This window comes from Microcaecilia unicolor, chromosome 9 (genome assembly GCF_901765095.1).
Source record: "Microcaecilia unicolor chromosome 9, aMicUni1.1, whole genome shotgun sequence".
Classification (NCBI taxonomy): Eukaryota; Metazoa; Chordata; class Amphibia; order Gymnophiona; family Siphonopidae; genus Microcaecilia; species Microcaecilia unicolor.
The window spans coordinates 173087981-173111056 of NC_044039.1; the positions used below are offsets into that span (position 1 = coordinate 173087981).

At 40.9% G+C, this 23076-nt stretch overlaps 1 protein-coding gene across 3 annotated transcripts in view; it reads left to right on the forward strand.

The window, feature by feature from the left end:
• ARID4A (AT-rich interaction domain 4A) overlaps positions 1–23076 on the forward strand; it is a 195702-nt gene that overhangs the window by 117449 nt on the left and 55177 nt on the right. For all 3 annotated transcript variants that reach the window (XM_030214162.1, XM_030214163.1, XM_030214164.1), the window contains exons 15-16: positions 8527–8761; positions 10827–11056. In XM_030214162.1, coding sequence (XP_030070022.1) covers positions 8527–8761; positions 10827–11056 — 465 coding nt within the window. The remainder of the gene's footprint in view (positions 1–8526; positions 8762–10826; positions 11057–23076) is intronic.

The window sequence follows — 23076 nt, forward strand, 5'->3', positions numbered from 1 at the left end:
TAGTGCAATTAGTGCTTATCATCACCGTGTAGAAGGTCAGCCTATCTCTGGAGAGCCTTTAGTTGTTCGCTTCATGAGAGGTTTGCTTTTGTCAAAGCCCCCTATCAAATCTCTACCAGTGTCATGGGATCTCAACGTTGTTCTCACCCAGCTGATGAAAGCTCCTTTTGAGCCACTGAATTCCTGCCATCTGAAGTATTTGACCTGGAAGGTCATTTTCTTGGTGGCTGTTACTTCAGCTCGTAGTGTCAGTGAGCTCCAAGCCCTGGTAATGCATGCACCTTATATCAAGTTTCATCATAACAGAGTAGTCCTCCGCACTCACCCTAAGTTCTTGCCGAAGGTGGTGTCGGAGTTCCATCTGAACCAGTCAATTGTCTTGCCAACATTTTTCCCCATCCTCATACCCGCCCTGGTGAAGACAAGTTGCACACCTTTTGAATGTAAGAGAGCATTGGCCTTTTACATGGAGCGGAGAAAGCCCTACAGATAGTCTGCCCAATTGTTTGTTTCTTTTGATCCCAACAGGAGGGGAGTAGCCATCGGAAAACGCACAATCTCTAATTGGCTAGCGGATTGCATATCCTTTACTTATGCCCTGGTTGGGCTGACTCTAGCGGGCCATGTCACGGCTCATAATGTCAAAGCCATGGCTGCGTCAGTGGCTCACTTGAAGTCAGCCTCTATTGAAGAGATTTGCAAGGCTGCAACGTGGTCATCAGTCCACACATTCACATCTTACTACTGCTTTCAGCAGAATACACGACGCGACAGTCGGTTTGGGCAGTCGGTGCTGCAGAATCTGTTCAGGGTTTAGAATCCAACTCCACCCTCCTAGGCCCATTTTTTTTTCTGTTCCAGGCTGCACTCTCACTTGTGTTTCTTTTCAGGTCAGTCTCTGTTATGTCCTCGCCGTTGTGAGGCCCAATTGACCAATGTTCATTGTTTTGAGTGAGCCTAGCTGCTAGGGATACCCCAATCGTGAGATCAAGCAGCCTGTTCAATGGACTTTTCCCTCAGGAATCTGTCCAAACCTCCTTTAAATTCCGTTAGGCCAGCTGCTGTCACTACATTTTCTGGCAACGAGTTCCAGAGTCTAACTACATGCTGAGTAAAGAAAAACTTTCTCCTATTTGTTTTAAATCTACCATATTCTAGCTTCATCTTGTGTCCCCTGGTTTTGCTGTTGTTTGAAAGTGTAAACAAACGCTTCAAATCTGTCCGCTCTGTTCCGCTCATTATCTTGTAGACTTCTATCATATCACCCCTCAGCCGCCTTTTCTCCAAGCTGAAGAGCCCTAACCTTCTCAGCCTTTCCTCAGATTCTTCTTTTGGTGACCTTGGAGGCAAGGGATGCAAGAGAGTCCCCCAGAGGACGGAAGACCTTTATGGCGATCTGGAAGCCGTGTCTCCAGATCTTAAGCTCCAGGGGGCGTAGTCTCCTGCTTAACACTTTGTGAGGAGGGAACCTGATACTGCACTTCTTCCAATAAATGCACTGAACCCCGACAGCTTCTGAGGGGGGGGGTGGTTTCAGAGTCAGCTGAGGCTGGGTTCTCCTTGGAATTCAGGCCTGAGTTTAGAGTTATGAGAGGGGGGAAGGAGGGGTAGAGGGGGGTGGGGTTGGCTTTTGGTCTTTGATGTTGGTTGGTTAGAGGTTTGAGTACTCTTTTTTTTTTTTTTTTTTTTTTTTTTTTTTTTTCCGGGGTGGGGAAGGGTGAGGGTTTCTATGTAAAACGGGAGTTGATGGATGTGGTGATTTGCTCTTTTCTTTTTGCGTCGTGAGTTTCTTGATGTAGTTGCTGATTGTAACAATTGTCTCTTTAAACACGCCACCAGTAAAAATGTTGAAACATAAAATAATTGCTGCAGATTAAAGAAGCATGAATTCATTAACAAGGAGCTCTTGAGTTTTCAAACTTAAGCTCAGAGGGATGCCTGAAACTTGCAGGGCGTTACAAGGACAAAGTGGTTGATAGAATGGGTAAGAGATAGGTAATGTCAGCCTGTAATGCATATGGCTGAGGATTTGGGTTGTTTGAGTATAAACAAATTATTACTAAGCCACTGGGAGATTTCACTCACTGGTTGAGATGTGTTTTCAGCATGTAGGAGAGGAATAGGGTCTGGTAAGCGAATAGCACTGCCTTTGGTTTTGGCTCTCAGTTTAGAATGAAATGTAATGTCCTAGCAGTGGCACAAAAAGATTTTTATAAATTGAGATAACAGCTTCTTTTTTTTTTTTTTTTAGATCAAACAGTGATAGCACAGCTAGATTACTGTAATGAGATATTGGTGGTATGTCCATTTTACTTTGATTTGAAAATTATATAGGTAATAATATATTTTTTTAAACCTTGCTTTGAGAGACCACATGATGCTTTGAGCAGTGCAGACATGACTCTGCCTTTCTCTGGACACCCTCTGCTTATAATCACCTTTATTTCTTATCTAAGAAGACAGTAGGCATTTTAAAACACCTGCAGTTTTTGCATAGGTGGATGGACCAGTTTGTGATCATGGGTGGCCATGCAATGGTCAGGTAAAGCCCTGTGGTAGCAAGGAAAGGATGGTGGATGTACAGGGCCCAACGCCAGCTTTGTTCAAACACGCAACTTTAGCAGTTAACTTGGCAGTATCCTGTACCATGGAGCCACAAATATCCCAGCTTTCTACCCATCTTCAACAGTATGAAGTACGCATGGTGAATCTCATGAACAGAGTGGATGAGCTTGAGAATCAAGTGTCTGCACTGGAAGATTCAATGTATACTAGCGCTGCACAACTGGAGCAACTGCATGTGCAGCTAGCAGAATAAGCAGTGAAGCTGGATGATTTAGAGAACTGATCTAGGCGGAATGTCAGCTTTGTGGGCTAACCAGTAACCATCCTGGATCCAGATATTGGCACAGAGCATGGAGCAGTGGTTGGGTTAGAGCTTGCCTATATCTACCACCTGGGGCTCTGGTGCTGGAAAGAGTTCATCGGCTCCCCTGGCCACTCTATTGGTTAATGGGTTATGTACATGAACCTTTCTGATAGCCCGGGGTACCCACCACGGCAGTCCTCTTTCTCCCCTTCTTTTTATTCTTTCCTTGGAGCCTCAGTTAGGCTCATTGCTTAGTTCAGAGGAGGTGGAAGATATGCCCTCACACAGTGAAGTTATTACAATGCTTGCTTATGATGAGGATTTACTGCTGAGTCTTTGAGACCCACAGCGCTCTTTGCTTGCAGTGCTGCATTTTGATTTTGCAGTATGGTCAACTGGTGGGCCTCTGCTTGAATCTGTAGAAATCCATAGCTCTGCCACTGATCCTCAAATATATTTGGGACGGAGGGAGGATTTTCCGCTGAGTTGGGCAAATGGGTCCAATCAGTGCTGTGACCTCTATATTATTCACCATGTCTGGTATCGGTGAAAAATAATTTGAGCTGTCAATCTGATGGTGAATTTTTTTTTTTAATCAACTCTGGATCTAAGTGTCATCGTTGATGATATGTTGAAATCCTCTGCTCAGTGTACAGCGGTGGCTAAGAAAGCAGATAGAATGTTGAGAATAATTAGGAAAAGAATATAAAACAAAAATGAGGATGACATAATGCCTTTGTAACGCTCCATGGTGCAACTGCACCTTGAATACTGTGTATAATTCTGGTCACCACATCTCAAAAAAGATATAGCAGAATTAGAAAAGGTACAAAGAAAATGGTAAAGGGGATGGGACAACTTCCCTATGAGGAAAGACAAAAGAACTTATGTTCTTTTGTTTTTTTGTGAAAATTACTGATACTCAGGAAGACTTAACTATTTTAATACTCAGGCCTAGAGTTATATTATGAAAGTTATTTGGGGTGTAGGAAGGAAATAGACTTAGTTAATCAAGAACATTGCCTTTGGTTTTGGCAGTAAGGTTTTCAAAGGACAACTGAGGAGCACTCAGCTCATCAGCAGCAGTTTTGGAAAAAAATAGCAGCTTTTTGAACTGTGTGTGTTTTGCATAGAATATTCAACACAGTTATTAAAATTCCATGAGCTTAGTGAGATTTTGCACAGGAATAAACCTTGATGAATCAAATTAATCACGTAACTCTGGTTCCCAAACCTGGTCCTTGCAGCACCTCAGCCAGTCAGGCTTTCAGGATATGCACAATGAATATTCAGGAGAGATTTGCATACCAAGGAGGTCATGTATGCAAATCTCTCTAATGAATATTCATTATGCATATCCTGAAAGCCAGACTGGCTGGGGTGCCTCCAGGAGCAGGTTTGGAAATCACTGGTATAACTCTAAACTGACAAAAAAAAAAAAATGGACCAAATTGAGTTTTGGAAAAGTTTTTCAATTTTCATGTCCTAGCATATGTAGTGTTAGTACCCTAACTCATTGCTAGCTATACAAAAAGTGGATAGGTAGCGGACTTCAAAATACCAACAGTTGGACTTTGAATTTGCAGGATCAAAATAATAACCTTTAAGAACTTTTTCTATCACCAGAGGCAATTACAAAATCTCTCTACATATATTGAAAAGCTAAGTCTGACCACAGTGGTGCATTTTATGATAACATCACAACTGGACGATTGTAATGCCCTGTATATTGGTCAAACCAAAAAGAGTGCACCAGCTGCAACTAGTTCAGAATGCCTCATGACTACATTGCACCCTTCCTGAAATTACAGGGCCAAATTTAAAATTAGAGTCATGGGATAGGAGGCAGTGTTCTGGTGTGGATTAGGAATTGGTCATTGGACAGAAAACAGAGGGTAGGGTTAAATGGTCATTTCCCTCAATGGAAGAGGGTAAACAGTGGAGTGCCACAGGGATCAGTACTGGGACGGTGATATTTAACATTTATAAATGATCTGGAAATTGGATAACAAGTGAGATAATTAAATTTACAGATGGCAAAACTATTCAAAGTTGTTAAAATATGCAGACTGTGAAATATTGTAGGAAGACCTTAGGGCACTGGTTACCAAACCTTGTCCTGGAGGCATCCCAGCCAGTCAAGTTTTCAGTATATCCACGATGAATATTCATGAGATAGATTTGCATGCAGTGGAGGCAGTGCATGCAAATCTCTCTCAAGAATATTCATTGTGGGTATCCTGAAAACCTGACTAGCTGGGGTGCCTCCAGGACCAGGTTTGGGAAGCAATGCCTTAGGAAATTGGGAGACTGGGCAACTAAATGGCAGATGAAATTTAATGTGGACAAATGCAAGGTGATGCACATTGGAAAGAATAATACTAATCATAGTTACCTGATGCTAGGATCCACCTTGGGTGGGTTAGCACCCAAGAGAAAGATCTAGGTGTCATTATAGATAATACACTGAAATTTTCTGCTCAGTGTGTGACGGTGGCAAAAAAAGGAAACAGGATGCTAGGAATTATTAGAAAAGGGATGGTGAATAAGACCGAAAATACTATAATGCCTCTGTATTGCTCCATGGTGCAACCTCACCTTGAGTATTGCGTTCAGTTGTAGTCGCTGTATTTTAAAAAGATATAGTGGAATTAGAAAGGATTCAAAGAAGAGCGACCAAAATGATAAAGGGGATGGAACTCCTCTCGTATGAGGAAAGGCTAAAGAGGTTAGTGCTCCTCAGCTTGGAACAGATGGATGAGGGGAGATATGATTGAGGTCTACAAATTCCTGAGTGGTGTAGAACCAGTAGAAGTAAATCAATTTTTTACTCGTTCCAAAAGTACAAAGACTAGGGGACACTCTATGAAGTTACATGGAAATACTTATGAACAAATAGGAGGAAATATTTTTTCACTCAACAAATAGTTACGCTCTGGAACTCTTTGCCAGAGGATGTGGTAACAGCAGTTAATATATCTGAATTCCTGGAGGAAAAGTCCATAGTCTGCTATTGAGACAGTTATGGGAAAGCAACTCCTTGCCCTGGGATTGGTAGCATGGAGTGTTGCCACAGTTTGAGTTTCTGGCAGGTACTTATAACCTGGCTTTGCCACTGTTGGAAACAGGGTACTGGGCTAGGTGGACCATTAGTCTGACCAAATATGGCTACTGTTATATTATTATGTAAAGGGTAAATGGTACCACAAAAAAGGTGGTATATCAATCAAAGTAGTTGTATAAATATATTGTTTTATCTGTCCCTAGTGGACTCATAATCTAAGTCTTTGTACCTGGAACAATATGACTTGTCTAAGATCACAAGGAGCCTTAATGGGATTCAAACCCAGTTGCCCAGGTTCTCAGCCCACTATTCGAAGTGTTAGGCTACTCAAGGAACATAACTATCTGTACCCTCATCAAAAGGAATTGCACAATGATACCCACCAGTAAGCCTTCTCAGGAGCAGCCCCCATGCTTTGGTATGGCCCTTCTGGAAGAGATGTCCAATCTGAAGACTACCTCAAGAGTCTTGCTCTTCAATCAAGCTTTAATTTGTGTGGTGACGGACTATTCACTATATATATATATATATATATATATATATATATATATATATATATATATATATAGTGAATAGTCCTTCACCAAAGGTAAAGGGTTGTGATACACAGAACAGACAACATGGGTGGCTAAACCAAAGACAAGATTACACTCTTGAATAAGATATGAGGAACTGATTTAAGTTAGTCTATATATATAGAGACTAACTTAATCAGTTCCTCATATCTTATTCAAGAGTATAATTTTGTCTTTGGTTTAGCCACCCATGTTGTCTGTTCTGTGTATCACAACCCTTTACCTTTTAAGATGTATCAGCATACTATATGAACAGTGTTTATATTGTATCTGTTGTTTGAATGTTCTAAAGCAGGGGTAGAAAACCACGGTCCTTGAGGGCCACAACCAAGTCAGAGTTTCAAGATTTCCACAATGAATACATGAGATTGATTTGCATGTACTACTTCCATTGCATGCAGATAGATCTCATGCATATTCATTGTGGAAATCTTGAAAACCCAACTGGTTGTGGCCCTCGAGGACCGTGGTTACTCACCCCTGTTCTAAAGCATCCCAATAAATAAAAAAAGTATGTTTGCTGATAAAACAGCCATGAAATCTTATTCCTTAGATTCTGGGCATATCCTTCTCCAGCTTCAGTTCTTAGCTTCATCTTGCCCTCTCTCTTTTTACTTATTTATGTATTTAGTAAGTAGGATTTATTAACCACCTTTTAGGAAGAGATTCTTCAAGGTGGTGTATAGCGAGTACAGTTTAACATAAAACTTACAATTTTAGCTGCATAACAGTAAAATGATGAAATATAAATATATTCAGTGAAATAAACTTAGAAAAAGCAAATTGAAACCTAGTAATAGGACTAACATGAAATGGTATTACAAATATACACATTTAACAGCACTGTAGAACATCATATAACAATATTTGATAAATGTTCTACAATACAAATGATATCCAATCAAAAAGCTAAATTATAGAACTCGGTATAACTAAATTATTGTTAGTGAATAGACTTCAAAATGCTTCGCTTTACACTCACAATGTTAAGCTTTTGCACCATATCATCATTAATCCATTTTCGAAGAAGAAAGTGCTGTAGTGTGCTATGTGTATAGTCACTTGATTATACAAATTTTTTCGTTTTCAATCAGTGTTCAGAATATCAAAATGTTCTTAATTAAGCTCGGTATCATTCCAAGCCTTTAAATAAAGGCAACACTTATCTCAAGAATCCTCCCTTCAGTATGATCACTTTCTGATATCCTTCATCAGGAAGCAGAGGAAACTCAAACATTAGCCTTCATTCATTTTGAATCATAATAGACAGCTTGGAAGAACTTTTAAATAACATTACACCAGTCAAACATTGTATTATATTTGATACTTAATAAGCACATATCAGAACATTTAAATAACAGTTATTATAATAAAGTTTCTACAATTACTACTACTACTACTTAACATTTCTAAAGCGCTACTAGGGTTACGCAGCGCTGTACAGTTTAACAAAGAAGGACAGTCCCTGCTCAAAGGAGCTTACAATCTAAAGGATGAAATGTCAAGTTGGGGCAGTCTAGATATTCTGAATGGAGGTATAATGGCTATGTGCCGAAGGTGACATTGAAGAGGTGGGCTTTGAGTAAGGATTTGAAGATGGGCAGGGATCTTACTATGTAACTGAGGGGCCAAGTGCAGATATGTAGACAGACAAGATGGGTAGTACAAAGTGAATTGGGTAAACAGATGTGTGGATGAGTGGATCATCTTGTTATAGTGAGCTGCTGAAGAAGAATTTGGTGATGCCTCTATCAGCAGACAATTGATTTCTTGGCTGAGCAGCTTTGACCACTTGAGGAAAGACTGAAAGCTAGGGCTGCCTGTTCAAAGGATATTGATTAGTTCTCCTTTAAAGAAAGTTCAACTGGACTCTCTTTAGTGTAGTAAACAGGACTGGAATCTGAAAAATGCAAATTGCTTTTGAGGGAAACTGTATTTTCAAGCAGCATTAGCCTGTTGCATTTAATTGAACAATATGAGTATGTTTGTTTGTTTGTTTTTCTTTTAAATTTGTACAGATATCTTTATGGGTTTGAGGAATACTGTCGATCTGCAAGTATTCAGTTTAGGACAATCCACCATAATGATCCCAAGCCTGTAAAGGAGATTGAAACACCAGAGAAGCCTATGGAGGTCATTGTACCAGCAGCACAAGAGAAGTCGCCAGCAGAAGTAAAGGAGGAAGTAGAAGAGAATATGAGTTCAGATAGTGAAAGTGAAAAAGAAATTGAAATTGAAATTCGATCACCACGAGTAAGTTACCTTCTTAATGTGTGTAATTAGAATGTAGTCATCAATCCCTACCAATGCTAAAATAACCCAAGTTAACAGTATCTCACATTGATTATCTCCCCCCTTATTATTCTGAGTTTAAGGTGAAGTTAATCATTGTGTTATATAGACATCCTGATTAACCTCTCTTTTTTTTAAGTTCTACATCTGTTCTAACTGAATTCCCAGTGACATAACAGGATTAATTGTATGACTCTGAGAGGCCAACCCCCTCCCAATGTTAAAATGTTTCCTTATTGTCCCAACCAGACCAGTCATGATCCAATGGGTTATTCTGGCCAGCCAGCAGATGGGAGATAAACCCAATCACTTGCATGCTCTGTCCTATATAGGCTACAGCTCAACAGCATTGCTTTGTTTCCAGCAGATGGAATGCGGGCATACCATGCACTGGTTCTGGATTGGTTTGCTCCTGGGCCAGTTAGAGGACTGGTTAACCAGTTGAGCTAGGAGAGCAGGGACGGAGTTCAGGATCTACTTTCAGGGCCATTACTGAGAGGATGCCCAGAATTGGGGTAGTTTTCTCTTTCCCTCTGTGCTGGCAGGCTCAGAGTAGTACTATTCCCTTCTCCTTCCCCACACCCCATATTGTTTCTTCCTTCAAGTTTTTGGAGAATAAAAGAAAAATAATATAGATTCTTTTGTCAAAGTCCAGACAAACAGGTAATGGCTCACAGAGGGGGAGAAGTGCTAGATACAGTCTTAAGCATGGGGGTGGTAGATGTTGACTTATGACTGGGAAGTGGGGTTTGTGTTGGTGGACTGTTTTTCATGCTGTGAGACTGGATTCACTGTAGTGTTGGAAGCAGTACTGAGGCAGTCATTTGGCAGACATGTCAAGCTCCAGAACAACGGGCCAGTAGCCTGTTTTGCATGCTATCATGGAGATGGCATTGGAGCAGGGGAAAAGGAGTTCGTGCTTTGGAGGCCTCCAGGGCACATCCGGACAATGCAGTTTGAAGTGGCCACCTGGAATCAGCAGAACCTTTACTCCGGCAGCAGCAGTAAGCCTAATTTTCCTTTCAGTCATACTCCTGCTGCAGAAACTGTATCAACAGTGGTAATTTTGTCTGCTGCTATTTCTTTGGAAATCAAAAAAGTGACTCATAAAGTGGTACTGGAGGAACTTTTTCAGGAACCTGCCATGTTCCTGAGGTAGCTTTAAGGGTCTCAGCAAAGGGATTCAGGACCCCTGGGAGCAGGGGATCCCCCTTCTCTCTAGAGTTTGCATTGCTTTGCCTGAATCTTTAAAAAAAAAAAAAAGCTCAGGGAGCTCTGCACTTTCAGATGCATTCTTCTGGGGGTAACAATTCAGAGGCACTCAGTAACCCTAAAAGGTCTTGGTTGGATCAGTTAACTAGGATTCTCAGTCCATTGTATCAGCAGGTGCATCTGAACACAGGAATGCTCCTAGTGTAGCTTTAAGGGGGCTTCAGGGCTCGATCCCTTTGAAGAGGGGGAGAATCTGGTGGGTGAAAGATCCTATAGTAATGGTTCTGTTCCAGAGGGAAGATAACTTGAATGAATATAATTGCTCAATCTGTAGAAGCTTTGAACATCTCAGAAGCCCCTGTGCAACAGATGGCATCTACAAGAGATCTTCTTAAAATCTTTCCAGTACATCAAGCTATTCTGGCCCTAATCTCGGTGTAGTGGAAGGCTCCAAAAGCTGGGCTTGTGGTTGGAAGGGCAATGGGTAAACTATATCCTCTTGGATTCCAGAAGAGAGAAAAGTTTAAGTAGCCAAGGTGGATGCCTTGGTGATGGCAGTTATAAAAAAAAAGAAACTGATTCTTGTTTATGGTGGCACGGTATTGCAAGATGTTCAAGATTAGAAACTGGAGTCTTGACATAAATCTTAATGGTATCTGGCAGTTCAGAAATAACTTTTGTTAAAGGTTTGTACACATTATTGCCAAACACAGTCCTGAGATGTATGTTTTTCACCTGTCACTCAGTTGTGGCCATACTGACAGTTGGATGTCTGAATGTGTTCAATACACTTTTTTTGCTTTTATGGTCACAGGGACGCCGACGCATTATTCGAGATATAACCCCAATTAAAAAAGAAATTGAAGGTGACAAATCAAAAGATAGTAACAAGGAAAATAAAGACATAGAAGAAGAAATTGAGAAGAAGGAAAATGAGACACCATTTGGAAGGAAGGGCATACCAAAGCTCAAAGGAGACAGAAGAATAAATAAAGAAGAATCTGATAACGAATCGGATGAGGATGAAGAGGAAAGGAGAGAGAGGTATGTCTATTTTTCACACAGGAAGACACATGGGGCTCTCCTGGTGGTTAAGTGGCAATGCTGCATGCTGCCATGTGAAGGAATCCCAGTTTGACGTGCAGGTTGGGCCCTTCTGGGCTGGCAGAGGTTGCTGAGGAGACATTCACAGCCCCTTAGGTTACCATTAAGAGACAGTGGATTTAGAACCTGGTGCATGACTCTCAGCCTTGGGGCAATTAGTGAACTGAACAAATTAGGATTTGTGAAAGAGAGAGTTTAACATAGGGGGAAAATTCTTGGTTAGTTACAAATCAAGGCTTACAATGTTGGAAACGTAAATATATATTTATAATATAAAATGTCAAATGCAACTGATCTGTTGAAATGACAGTTCTAAAATAGGCCAGTGAGAGGTTTTAAGACGTGTGATTAAAAAACAAAACAATAAATTCTGAGCATCAGATATTCTGGAGGTAATGGATCTTATCTAAATAGTTTACCTATTACCTGCCTATGAAAAAAAGATCTTAGGGCTTCAGTCGTTTTTAGTTTCTTGTACTGGGGAGGATGCTGGCATAGTGAGGGTGGGAGGCAGATTTTAGGAATTGTTTTCAAATGCTGCTTTATTCATGTCAGAATGGTATGATGGAGAACTCAGGAGACTTCAAGTTAAAGCCAGCTAACTGACTGAGAATTGCACCAAAGGAAACTGGAGTAAGAGGGTCAGCCCATTAGCTCAGTGATCATGCACTGTAATGCAGAGGACCTGAGTTTAATTCCCAGAGCATGCATTTGCTCACCTGTTTAACTGGGGCAGGGTTGCTGTGAAAGCAGTGTTCACAGCCACTGGGTGTTGGGGTGGGGGGGGGGGAGTAGTTCTAGGTAGTGTGCATGGTGATATCAGATTCAAAGTCCATGACTGCAGAGTTCCAGTGGGAGCCCTGGTGTACAGCTTCCAATTAAGGACTGTCATTGCCATAGCTTTGGCTAGATGAATTGGGAGGGAATATTATAATACAATTTTTTTAAAAGGGTCGGGATGAGTGGGAAATCTGTGGATAGTTACGACCGAAAGCTTAGAGTTGAACCCCAGTACTGATTCCACATGAGGTAGGGGCCCTGATGATCCCATCTTTCCCCTCTACTATATAAAAAAAGTAAGAATGCCTGCTTCTTCTTTGTTACCTTTACTACACCTTCTTTGTACAATTATCTCCTTGTGATTATAAAGTTGTTCTGAAGAGATCTGAAAAATAAATTCCTAGTTGCTGTTTTGTGAATTAAAATGAATGTCTTTGCTCTATGTAATCATAGTAGGGTCCACATATATACTCTATTACCTTGAGACAGTAGAATATAAGACTGAGAATCCCTCAGTTTCTGGTCATGTAAAGAGTCACTTCCATTTAGCTCCTTGCTTTCTTTGACTATCTGTTTTTTGTAAATGGGGGTAGAGAAAGAAGGTGTGCAGGTTAGAAAGTTGGTATATTTTATTTCATTGTGTACCTTAATTTTAAATTGAATTTGCTTCTTTAAGGTAAAATCTGAGAGTAGGAGGTAAAGGGTACATGTAGACCATGGTGCTACATCCTTTTTGAGTCTAAGGTTTGCTAGAACAGAGCACTCTATTAAACTTGTACTCGTTACACTTCTGGGCAGTTTACAGTTCAATATACATAATATATAACATATAACAAAATAATATAAAACTTAAAATTAGGCACAGTGGGAATTAAATTCCTAAAATGCTATTACAAACAAAATCACAGTCCTGTTCACCTCATAATTCCAATAATTCCATGTACTGAAAGTGCCTGAGAATGGGTTAACTCTTTGCAAACTGATCATCAGAACAATTAACTCCTGCTATGAAAAGCATAAACATTAGCACCTATGTTTACTAAGGTGTGCTATAGGTGTGTTAGCGTTTTTAACGGCGCGTTAAACATGCACCTTAGTAAACATACCCCTAGGATAGTTGGTAGTTGTGGAAGTAAGTCTAGCTCTGAAGAAATAGAGTGGAGGAGTAGCTTAATAGATGAAGCTGGGAACTAGAGGAGCCAGGATTGAAATCCCTCAGCTGCCCCTTCTGATCTTGGGCAACTTTCCAGTGCCTTAGATACAAATCTACATTCAGGTATGGTAGGTATTTTCCTGTCTCTGGAGGGCTCATAATAAACAGTTTTAAATACTGTGCATAAACATTTAACATTTCCCAATATTTAATTGGGAGCCAAAGAAGTTGTGCAAAATTTGAGAAATATGACCGAAACATCTGACTCCGTTAAACAAAAGACAGTATTCTGTGCTGGTGGTAATGATTTAATTGATAACTTCGGTAAGCCAGCATGGAGTATGTTAACAATGGTCAAAATGAGGCATAATAATAACTATACCACCAATCAGAAATCTTATAGCTCTGGAGAAATGCAACTGTTGCACTAAACAAAACTTAAATACACTTAGACCTTTTTTAATATGAGGAATTAATCACCCTAACTTGCAGGAACACATTAACGCAGTCCTGCTCTACAGACCGCCAGGCAACTGGCAAGACTCCCAAACACACTTCATGGACTTTATCTCGAACACTTGTGTCTCTACCTCAAATCTTATCATAATAGGAGATATCAACCTGCACCTTGAAGATTTCAACTCAACAAGCACCCAAGAATGCGAAGAGTTCCTACAACTATGCGATCTTCATAGGACAAACACGCAGCCAACTCACATCAAAGGACACACACTAGACATTGTCACACACAAATTTGATCCCGACTCAAACCTTATACTATCAGACACAAAATGGACACCCGCACCGTGGTCCGACCACTACAAAGCAAACATCTCCCTCCAACGGCGAACGAAAGACTCACCGAATAAACAAGAACGGAAAACCTACACCACGAGAGGAAAAATAGACCAGGTAATATTCTGGCAACAGATCTACTACAACGAATGGACAATAAAAGCAGATACAATCCGATTCCTCTTACAATGGGGCGACAGATGCAGATCCGTATTAGACAATATAGCTCCAATCCAAACCAGAACCTCACATAGAAAGAACATAATACCATGGTTCAATGAAGAGCTGAAAAAAACTTAAAACACAAGTTAGAAGGTTAGAACGAGCATGGAATAAAAAGAAAGACGAATCCACACTTAACGCCTGGAAACAACTTCAAAGAAAATACAAATATACCATAAGACAAACTAAAAGATTATATTACAAAACTGTAATTGGACCAAACTACAAGGACCCACATAAACTCTTCCAACTCGTGAATAAACTAATAGATATTACACCAATCACATGCACCAGGAGCAGACAATCTCGCGAGATATGTCAACGAGAAAATCGTACAACTACGACTTAAGATACCTGTCAGTACCATCGACTATGTTGAACTCCTTGACTGTCTAGACCCAGACCCTGGCATTTACCCAGCAGACAGAACCTGGACCAACTTCGAGACACTATCAGAGGATATCATCTCCCAAACGCTCAAAAGATTTGACAAATCTCATTGCAAACTAGATATATGTCCAAACAACCTTATGACATCTGCTCCTCAACAATTTATAACAGACATAACGAAACACTTGAACTATATGTTACAAAATGGACTCTTCCCGAAGGAGAAAGGAAACATTCTACTCACCCCCATACCCAAAGACGCAAAGAAAAGTGCCAGTGAACTAACCAACTACAGGCCAGTAGCATCCATTCCATTAATAACCAAACTAACGGAAGGGTTGGTGAGCCAACAACTCACAAACTATCTAAACAAATTCTCAATACTCCACGACTCCCAATCAGGATTTCAGTCTAACCACAGTACTGAAACAGTACTAGTTACCCTCATGACTAAATTCAAACAAATGATCGCAACAGGAAAAAAAACATACTACTCCTACAATTTGATATGTCAAGCGCTTTCGACATGGTTGATAATGGAATACTACTACGTATCCTTGAGTACTTCGGAATTGGAGGTAACGTCCTCAATTGGTTCAAGGGATTCCTAACCACACAATCATACCAAGTGACATCTAACTCGACTACTTCAGCCACATGGATACCTGAATGCGGAGTCCCACAGGGATCCCCCCTCTCGCCGACTCTATTCAACTTAATGATGATACCCTTGGCCAAACTATTATCAAACCAAAACCTTAACCCATACATATACGCAGACGACGTAACGATCTACATCCCATTTAAACAAGATCTAAAGGAAATTTCCAATGACATCAACCAAAGTCTCCATATCATGCATTCATGGGCGGATGCTTTTCGACTGAAACTTAATGCAGAAAAAAACCCAATGCCTAATACTCACCTCTCAACATAACAAGAACAAATTCACAGCCATCAACACACCAAATCTGAACCTTCCTATTTCAGACAACCTAAAAAAATCTTGGAGTTACCTTCGATCGACACCTAACATTCGAAAACCACGCAAAAAATACAACCAAGAAGATGTTCCACTCAATGTGGAAATTAAAAAGAGTAAGATCTTTCTTCCCAAGGAATGTTTTCCGTAACCTGGTACAATCAATGGTGCTCAGTCATCTAGATTACTGCAACGCACTCTACGCCGGCTGTAAAGAGCAAATAATCAAGAAACTTCAGACAGCCCAGAACACTGCAGCTAGACTCATATTCGGCAAAACAAAATATGAAAGTGCTAAGCCCCTACGAGAAAAACTACACTGGCTTCCACTTAAAGAACGCATCACGTTCAAAATTTGCTCCCTAGTTCACAAAATCATTCATGGAGATGCACCAGCCTACATGTCAGACCTGATAGACTTACCACCCAGGAATGCCAAAAGATCATCCCGCACATTCCTTGATCTGCACTTCCCTAACTGCAAAGGTCTAAACGCCGGAAATGAACTTTCTATAGTTGATTATCTAACTTACGTTATAATTCACTCTATTACTCAGGAACTTCAATGCAATACCACTTTGTATTCTACTTTACCATTTATGTGCCTTAATGCACAACCATTTGTAATTCTCTATCCAGAAATGGCGATCGCCATTACGGCATAATGTAAGCCACATTGAGCCTGCAAATTGGTGGGAAAATGTGTGATACAAATGCAACAAATAAAATACAAATTAATGCACGCGTCAAACTTTACCTACTTAAGTACACAGTTATGGAACGCACTGCTGCGCAATTTAAAAATGATCTACGAACTAACAAACTTCTGAAAACTACTGAAGACCCATCTCTTTAACAAGGCTTACCACAAAGATCAACCAATGTGAATATACATAACTCCTCCACACATAGTTAGAACTGTCTTATAATATCTGCTTGTTATATTACTATCATATCTTATCATTATCATGCTACCAAAGATTCTTCTGTAACACTAAACGCCTATTTTCTACTATATTTCCACTACTCATAATGTATTGTAAGCCACATTGAGCCTGCAAAGAGGTGGGAAAATGTGGGATACAAATGCAATACATAAATAAAATAAATAAAAGGTCAAACATGAGTCAAGTATAATATGCAAGTACTGAACTCTGTCTAAATTGGTATAGTGTCTAAACTTCCATCAGTTGTTAAGACATCTGGTAACAAATAAGTAGCATCAAATTTCATAACTAGTGCTTTTGTTTTCTTAAAATTTATAGGCAAGCTTTTGCCATAAACAAATTCAAATGGTAGTAAAATTTTAAACTATACTGAAATGTTGAGGACCACATAACACTGTAAAGGAAGTAAATATATTGTCAATATAAAATGGAAAATTAATACATAACAAATGTATCAGTTCATAGAACGGTGCCATGTAAAAAGTTAAATAATTCTGATGGTAATGCTGAATCCTGTTTAACTCCTCTCTAGACAGTACCATTTGGATACGTGCTTTAATTGTTTGAACTTGATGTTCATGATCATGTTAAAAGGAAACAAACCATTTTAATACAGTACCATCTGTTCACTAGCGAGCTAAGAGGGCAATTCTTTAACTGGGCACCTTGGAGGAGTCTGTTCTATAAAGGAATGTAGGTATCTACTTTCCTTTATAGAATAGTAACTTACCTAATTAAATATGCACTTAGCTGCTGGTGCCTAACTAAAGTCAGCCATAGAGCTGGTGTGTTAGTGCCTGAGTGCCACAGAAACGTGCATACCTTACAGTATGCTACAACTTGTATAAGTTTGAATTGTGCCCAAGCTCCCCCCATATGTAATCCCTACCCTCTGCAGATATGCACTATGAAAGTTAAACGTGGATTTACAGAATACCACGGGTGGAATTTTGGCAGTTACATGTGTATGTGCACACATGGGTGTGTAAATGCCATTATTCTAAACATTTACACACACAAGCGGTGCACCTGTGTTACAAAATTATCCCTCTGTTTTCTCTAAGCTGAGTGGGAGTCCTCCTCCTGCATTGTTGACAGTGGGGAGCAGTGGTGCTTCAATATTGTGTTTTTAGTCGCTACGGACCAGCAGGTTGCTTGGAGTCCTGCAGAGCTTGCCTGTCCCTCACTATTGAAGATGTGATAGTGAAACAGTCCCTCCTACTGGTAGGACTGTAGGTGGAGGACTCCCACTCAGCTTAGAAGGAACAGTGCCCTCATGTGTTAATTACTGTATCAAACACCACAAATACATCGATAGCCACGGGTGGTTTCTTTATTTCCATAGAAGTGAGCAGAGTTTTGAGATAATGTCCCAAGCAAACTCATGTTTCTTGCATCTAATAAATTATGCTAATCAATATATGCTTCTAATTACATACATATGAGATCTTGGATGATATATGTCGGACCTCATAGACCTGCCAACTAGGAACACAAAAAGATCAGCACTCACATTCCTGAATCTCCACTACCCCAGCTGCAAAGGACTTAAATATAAATCCACATATGCATCCAGCTTCTCCTACATAAGCGCGCAACTATGGAATGCACTACCAAAGGCCATAAAAACATTGCATGACCTTCCAAAAACTACTGAAAACCAACCTATTCAAGAAGGCATGCCAAGACAACTAGACTTTACATGTACATAAGTACATAAGTAGTGCCATACTGGGAAAGACCAAAGGTCCATCTAGCCCAGCATCCTGTCACCGACAGTGGCCAATCCAGGTCAAGGGCACCTGGCACGCTCCCCAAACGTAAAAACATTCCAGACAAGTTATACCTAAAAATGAGGAATTTTTCCAGTCCATTTAATAGCGGTCTATGGACTTGTCCTTTAGGAATCTATCTAACCCCTTTTTAAACTCCGTCAAGCTAACCGCCCGTACCACGTTCTCCGGCAATGAATTCCAGAGTCTAATTACACGTTGGGTGAAGAAAAATTTTCTCCGATTCGTTTTAAATTTACCACACTGTAGCTTCAACTCATGCCCTCTAGTCCTAGTATTTTTGGATAGCGTGAACAGTCGCTTCACATCCACCCGATCCATTCCACTCATTATTTTATACACTTCTATCATATCTCCCCTCAGCCGTCTCTTCTCCAAGCTGAAAAGCCCTAGCCTTCTCAGCCTCTCTTCATAGGAAAGTCGTCCCATCCCCACTATCATTTTCGTCGCCCTTCGCTGTACCTTTTCCAATTCTACTATATCTTTTTGAGATACGGAGACCAGTACTGAACACAATACTCCAGGTGCGGTCGCACCATGGAGCGATACAACGGCATTATAACATCCGCACACCTGGACTCCATACCCTTCTTAATAACACCCAACATTCTATTCGCTTTCCTAGCCGCAGCAGCACACTGAGCAGAAGGTTTCAGCGTATCATCGACGACGACACCCAGATCCCTTTCTTGATCCGTAACTCCTAACGCGGAACCTTGCAAGACGTAGCTATAATTCGGGTTCCTCTTACCCACATGCATCACTTTGCACTTGTCAACATTGAACTTCATCTGCCACTTGCACGCCCATTCTCCCAGTCTCGCAAGGTCCTCCTGTAATCGTTCACATTCCTCCTGCGACTTGACGACCGTACTCCTTACACTAGACTGATAACCGCTGCTACTAATGAAAGTTACACAATTCGCACTACCACTTTATTTCTTGTGCCGGAAATGAACTTTCTATAGTTGATTATCTAACTTGCGTTATAATTCACTCTATTACTCAGGAACTTCAATGCAATACCGCGTTGTATTCTACTTTACCATTTATGTGCAAAAATGCACAACCACTTGTAATTCTCTATCCGGAAATGGCGATCGCCATTACGGCATAATGTAAGCCACATTGAGCCTGCAAATTGGTGGGGAAAATGTGGGATACAAATGCAACAAATAAATGATAGAGCATTCCAAATGAGAAATTGATAAAATCTTTTTAATGGGCCTTCTTAAGGGACAGAGGTCCCAATCCAAAGCTGAAAAGACCAAATCACATTACACAAGCACTGTACCAAATGATTCTGTGTTCAGTTATCTGTCAATCAAACCACAATGACCAATTTAAAGAAAAAAGTTCAAAAGGGCCCTACTGGCACATTGATTGCAGTGTCAATCATCAAGGTAGTATAAGCACATAAGTAAGGCAGGGCTGAGTTCCCCTCAGTCCAGAAGAAGTGCTGTGAAAGGACTTCCAGAGAGGGTGAGATCTTCGCTGTTGAGAATTTGCTGGGAAATTGTTTTTAAATTTGGGGAAAGGTAGACTTGGAGTTAAATAGGTAACTTCAGAGATTTTATTTTAAGTTACTCTGCTCACTTAGCAAAGGAGTTTAAGGAATAATTTTTCTTGGCATATAAAGTCTTTGTTACAGTTAAATAGGCTAGCATTTAAGGGGGCTCTTTTAAAGATGCTGTAATATAAGTATAAACCACAGCTAATAATAGGCACAGGAAGCCTTAGTTTAGACCTGCCTGGTGCAAAGGTGGCAGACTTCATATGTCACCTAGATAAGATTTTAGATGGTGCTGGGGGGAACCTGCTGTCTTGGTACATGTGGGTACCAGTGACATAGGAAAATGTGGGAGGGAGGTTCTGTAAGCCAAATTTAGGCTTATAGATAGAAAGCTGAAATCCACAACCTCCATGGTAGCATTTTCAGAAATGCTCCCCATTCCACAAGCAGGACCCAAGAGATCCACTGTGTGGATGAGGCGATGGTGCAGGGAGGAGGGTTTTAGATTTGTTAGGAAATGAGCAACATTCTAGGGAAGGGGGAGCCCATTCCGGAAAGGTGGGCTTCATCTTAACTAGGCTAGAAACTGGGGGAAGGCCAACAGTTATTCAGAAGTGCATGGTTTAGAACAAGGTATCTTTAAAAGATATCTCCAAAACAGGGAAGATAGGTCCTGATAGCGAGGTTCCAATAGAGACCATAGTAGACCAGGAGGCATATTTTCAAAGCACTTAGCCTTCCAAAGTTCCATAGAAACCTATGGAACTTTGGAAGGCTAAGTGCTTTGAAAATATGCCTCCAGGTGTCTTTAAATAAACAGCAGACTGATTTTAAAGACTGTAAGTTATTACTGTGACCTGCCGAGCAAGTTGTTTGTTTGAAATGTCTGTATTCAAATGAAAAGATAGATATAATAGGCATCTGAGACCTGATGGAGGGAAGATAACCAATGGGACACTGTCATACCAGGGTACAATTATATCACAGTGATAGAGTGGATCAAATTGGTGAAGAGGTAGCATTATACATTAACGAGGGCCTTGAATTAAATAGGCTAAAAATTCTGCAGGACACAAAACACATCTTGGAATCTCTATGGATAGAAATTCCATGTGTGAAGGGGGAAAGGATAGTGATAGGAGTGTACTACCATCCTCCTGTCCAGGATGAACAGACAAATGCAGAAATGTTATCAGAAATTAGAGAAGCTGGATAACACAATAATAATGGGTGATTTTAATTACCCATGTATTAACTAGGTAAATGTAACATCAGGGCATGCTACGGAGGTAAAATTCCTTGATGGAGCTGCTGGTTCAGGAACCAAGAGGAAGAACAATTCTAGATCTAGTCCTTAGTACAGTGCATGATCTGGTGCAGGAGGTAATGGTGCTGGGGCTGCTTGGTAACACTAACAGTGATCATAACGTGATCAGATTTGATATCATTTCTGAAGTAAATACACACAGGAAATTCAATACATTAGTCTCTGTTTAGAAAGTTGAATGCTATGATAAAATGAGGAGACTAGCAGGCTTATTTTCAAAAAAGAAGGGCGCCCATCTTTCGACACAAATCGGGAGATGGGCGTCCTTCTCTCAGGGTTGCCCAAATCAGCATAATCGAAAGCCAATTTGTGGGCGTCCCCAACTGCTTCCCGTCGCGGGGACGACCAAAGTTCCCGGAGGGGTGTCGGAGGCGTAGCGAAGGCAGGACTAGGACGTGCCTAACAGATAGGCGTCCTCAAGCGATAATGGAAAAAAGAAGGGCGTCCCTAACGAACACTTGGCAGACTTTACTTGGTCCTTTTTTTTTTTTAACGACCAAGCCACAAAAATGTGCCCTAAATGACCAGATGACCACCGGAGGGAATTGGGGATGACCTCCCCTGACTCCCCCAGTGGTCACTAACCACCTCCCACCCCGAAAAAAACAACTTTAAAAACTTTCGTCTTTTTTTTTTTTAGAGTATGGGTGAAGGACGTCCGCTATGCCTCTGTCCTTGCAACGGCAGTTGAGGACGTCCAAAATGTGGATGTTCCTGTGAGAAGGATGTCCATGCCTTTGCTATGCATCTGACACCCCCTTTATTTATTTATTTATTTATTTATTTATTTATTTATTTGGATTTTGGATCACAAGTAGCAGCAGTGGGATTTGAACCAGCCACCTCTGGATTGCAAGACCAGTGCTTAAACCACTAGGCCACTCCTCTACTCCACTCCCTTGAAATTTGGCCATCCCTGTGGGGGGAGGGCGTATGCAGATCCCTGAGGGGGGGAGGTATGTGTGTGTCAGTGGAGGCATAACGAAGGCGTGGACGTCTTTCTTTCAAACATTTTGGACATCCTGAACTGCCCCCCCCCCCCCCCCCCCCCCCCCCCCCCCACAGGGACAATCAAATTTCAAGGGAGTGGAGTGGAGGAGTGGCCTAGTGGTTAGAGCACCGGTCTTGCAATCCAGAGGTGGCCGGTTCAAATCCCACTGCTGCTACTTGTGATCCAAAATCCAAATAAATAAAGGGGGTGTCGGAGGCATAGCAAAGGCATGGACGTCCTTCTCACAGAAACATCCCCATTTTGGACGTCCTCAACTGCCATCGCAGGGACGGAGGCATAGCGAAGGACGTCTTTCACCCATACTCTTAAAAAAAAAAAAAAAAAATCAAACGTTTTTAAAGTTGTTTTTTTCGGGGTGGGAGGTGGTTAGTGACCACTGCTTGCCTTTTTCTGTTCAGCTAGTGCATCAGTTAGTCCACCTCAGTGCCCCCTAGGGTGCCCGGTTGGTGTCCTGGCATGTGAGGGGGACACCCTCAGGAAAACTTGGTGTTGTGTGTTTTCTTTTGTTTTTTTTTGTTTTTTTTTTACTAAACTTGGAGGAGTAGCTGCAAAGGTCAAACATTTACATTAGGCATGGATGCTATTCAAAAATACCATCCCGGAAGCCCAGGCCAGATATATTCCATGTATTAAAAAAGGAGGAAGGAAGGCCAAACAGACTGCATGGTTAAGAAGTGATGTGAAGGAAGCTATTAGGGTTAAAAGAAAATCCTTCAGAAAATGGAAGAAGGGTGTGACTGAAAATAATAGGAAACAGTACAAGGAAGGCAAAGAGACTTTGAAAAGAAGATTGCATTGGAGGCAAAAACAGAGAGAAACCTTTTTTTTTAATGTGTATAAAAAGCTTGTAAAAGAATCAGTTGGACTGCTAGATGACCGAGGGGGTAAAAGGGGCACTTGGGGAAGACAAGGCCATAGCAGAGAGATTAAATGAATTCCTTGCTTCAGTCTTCATCAAGGAAGATGTAGAAGCATTGCTAGTGCCAGAAATTGCATTCAGTGCTGAGGAGGTAGAAAAACTGAAACAAATCTCTGTAAACCTGGAA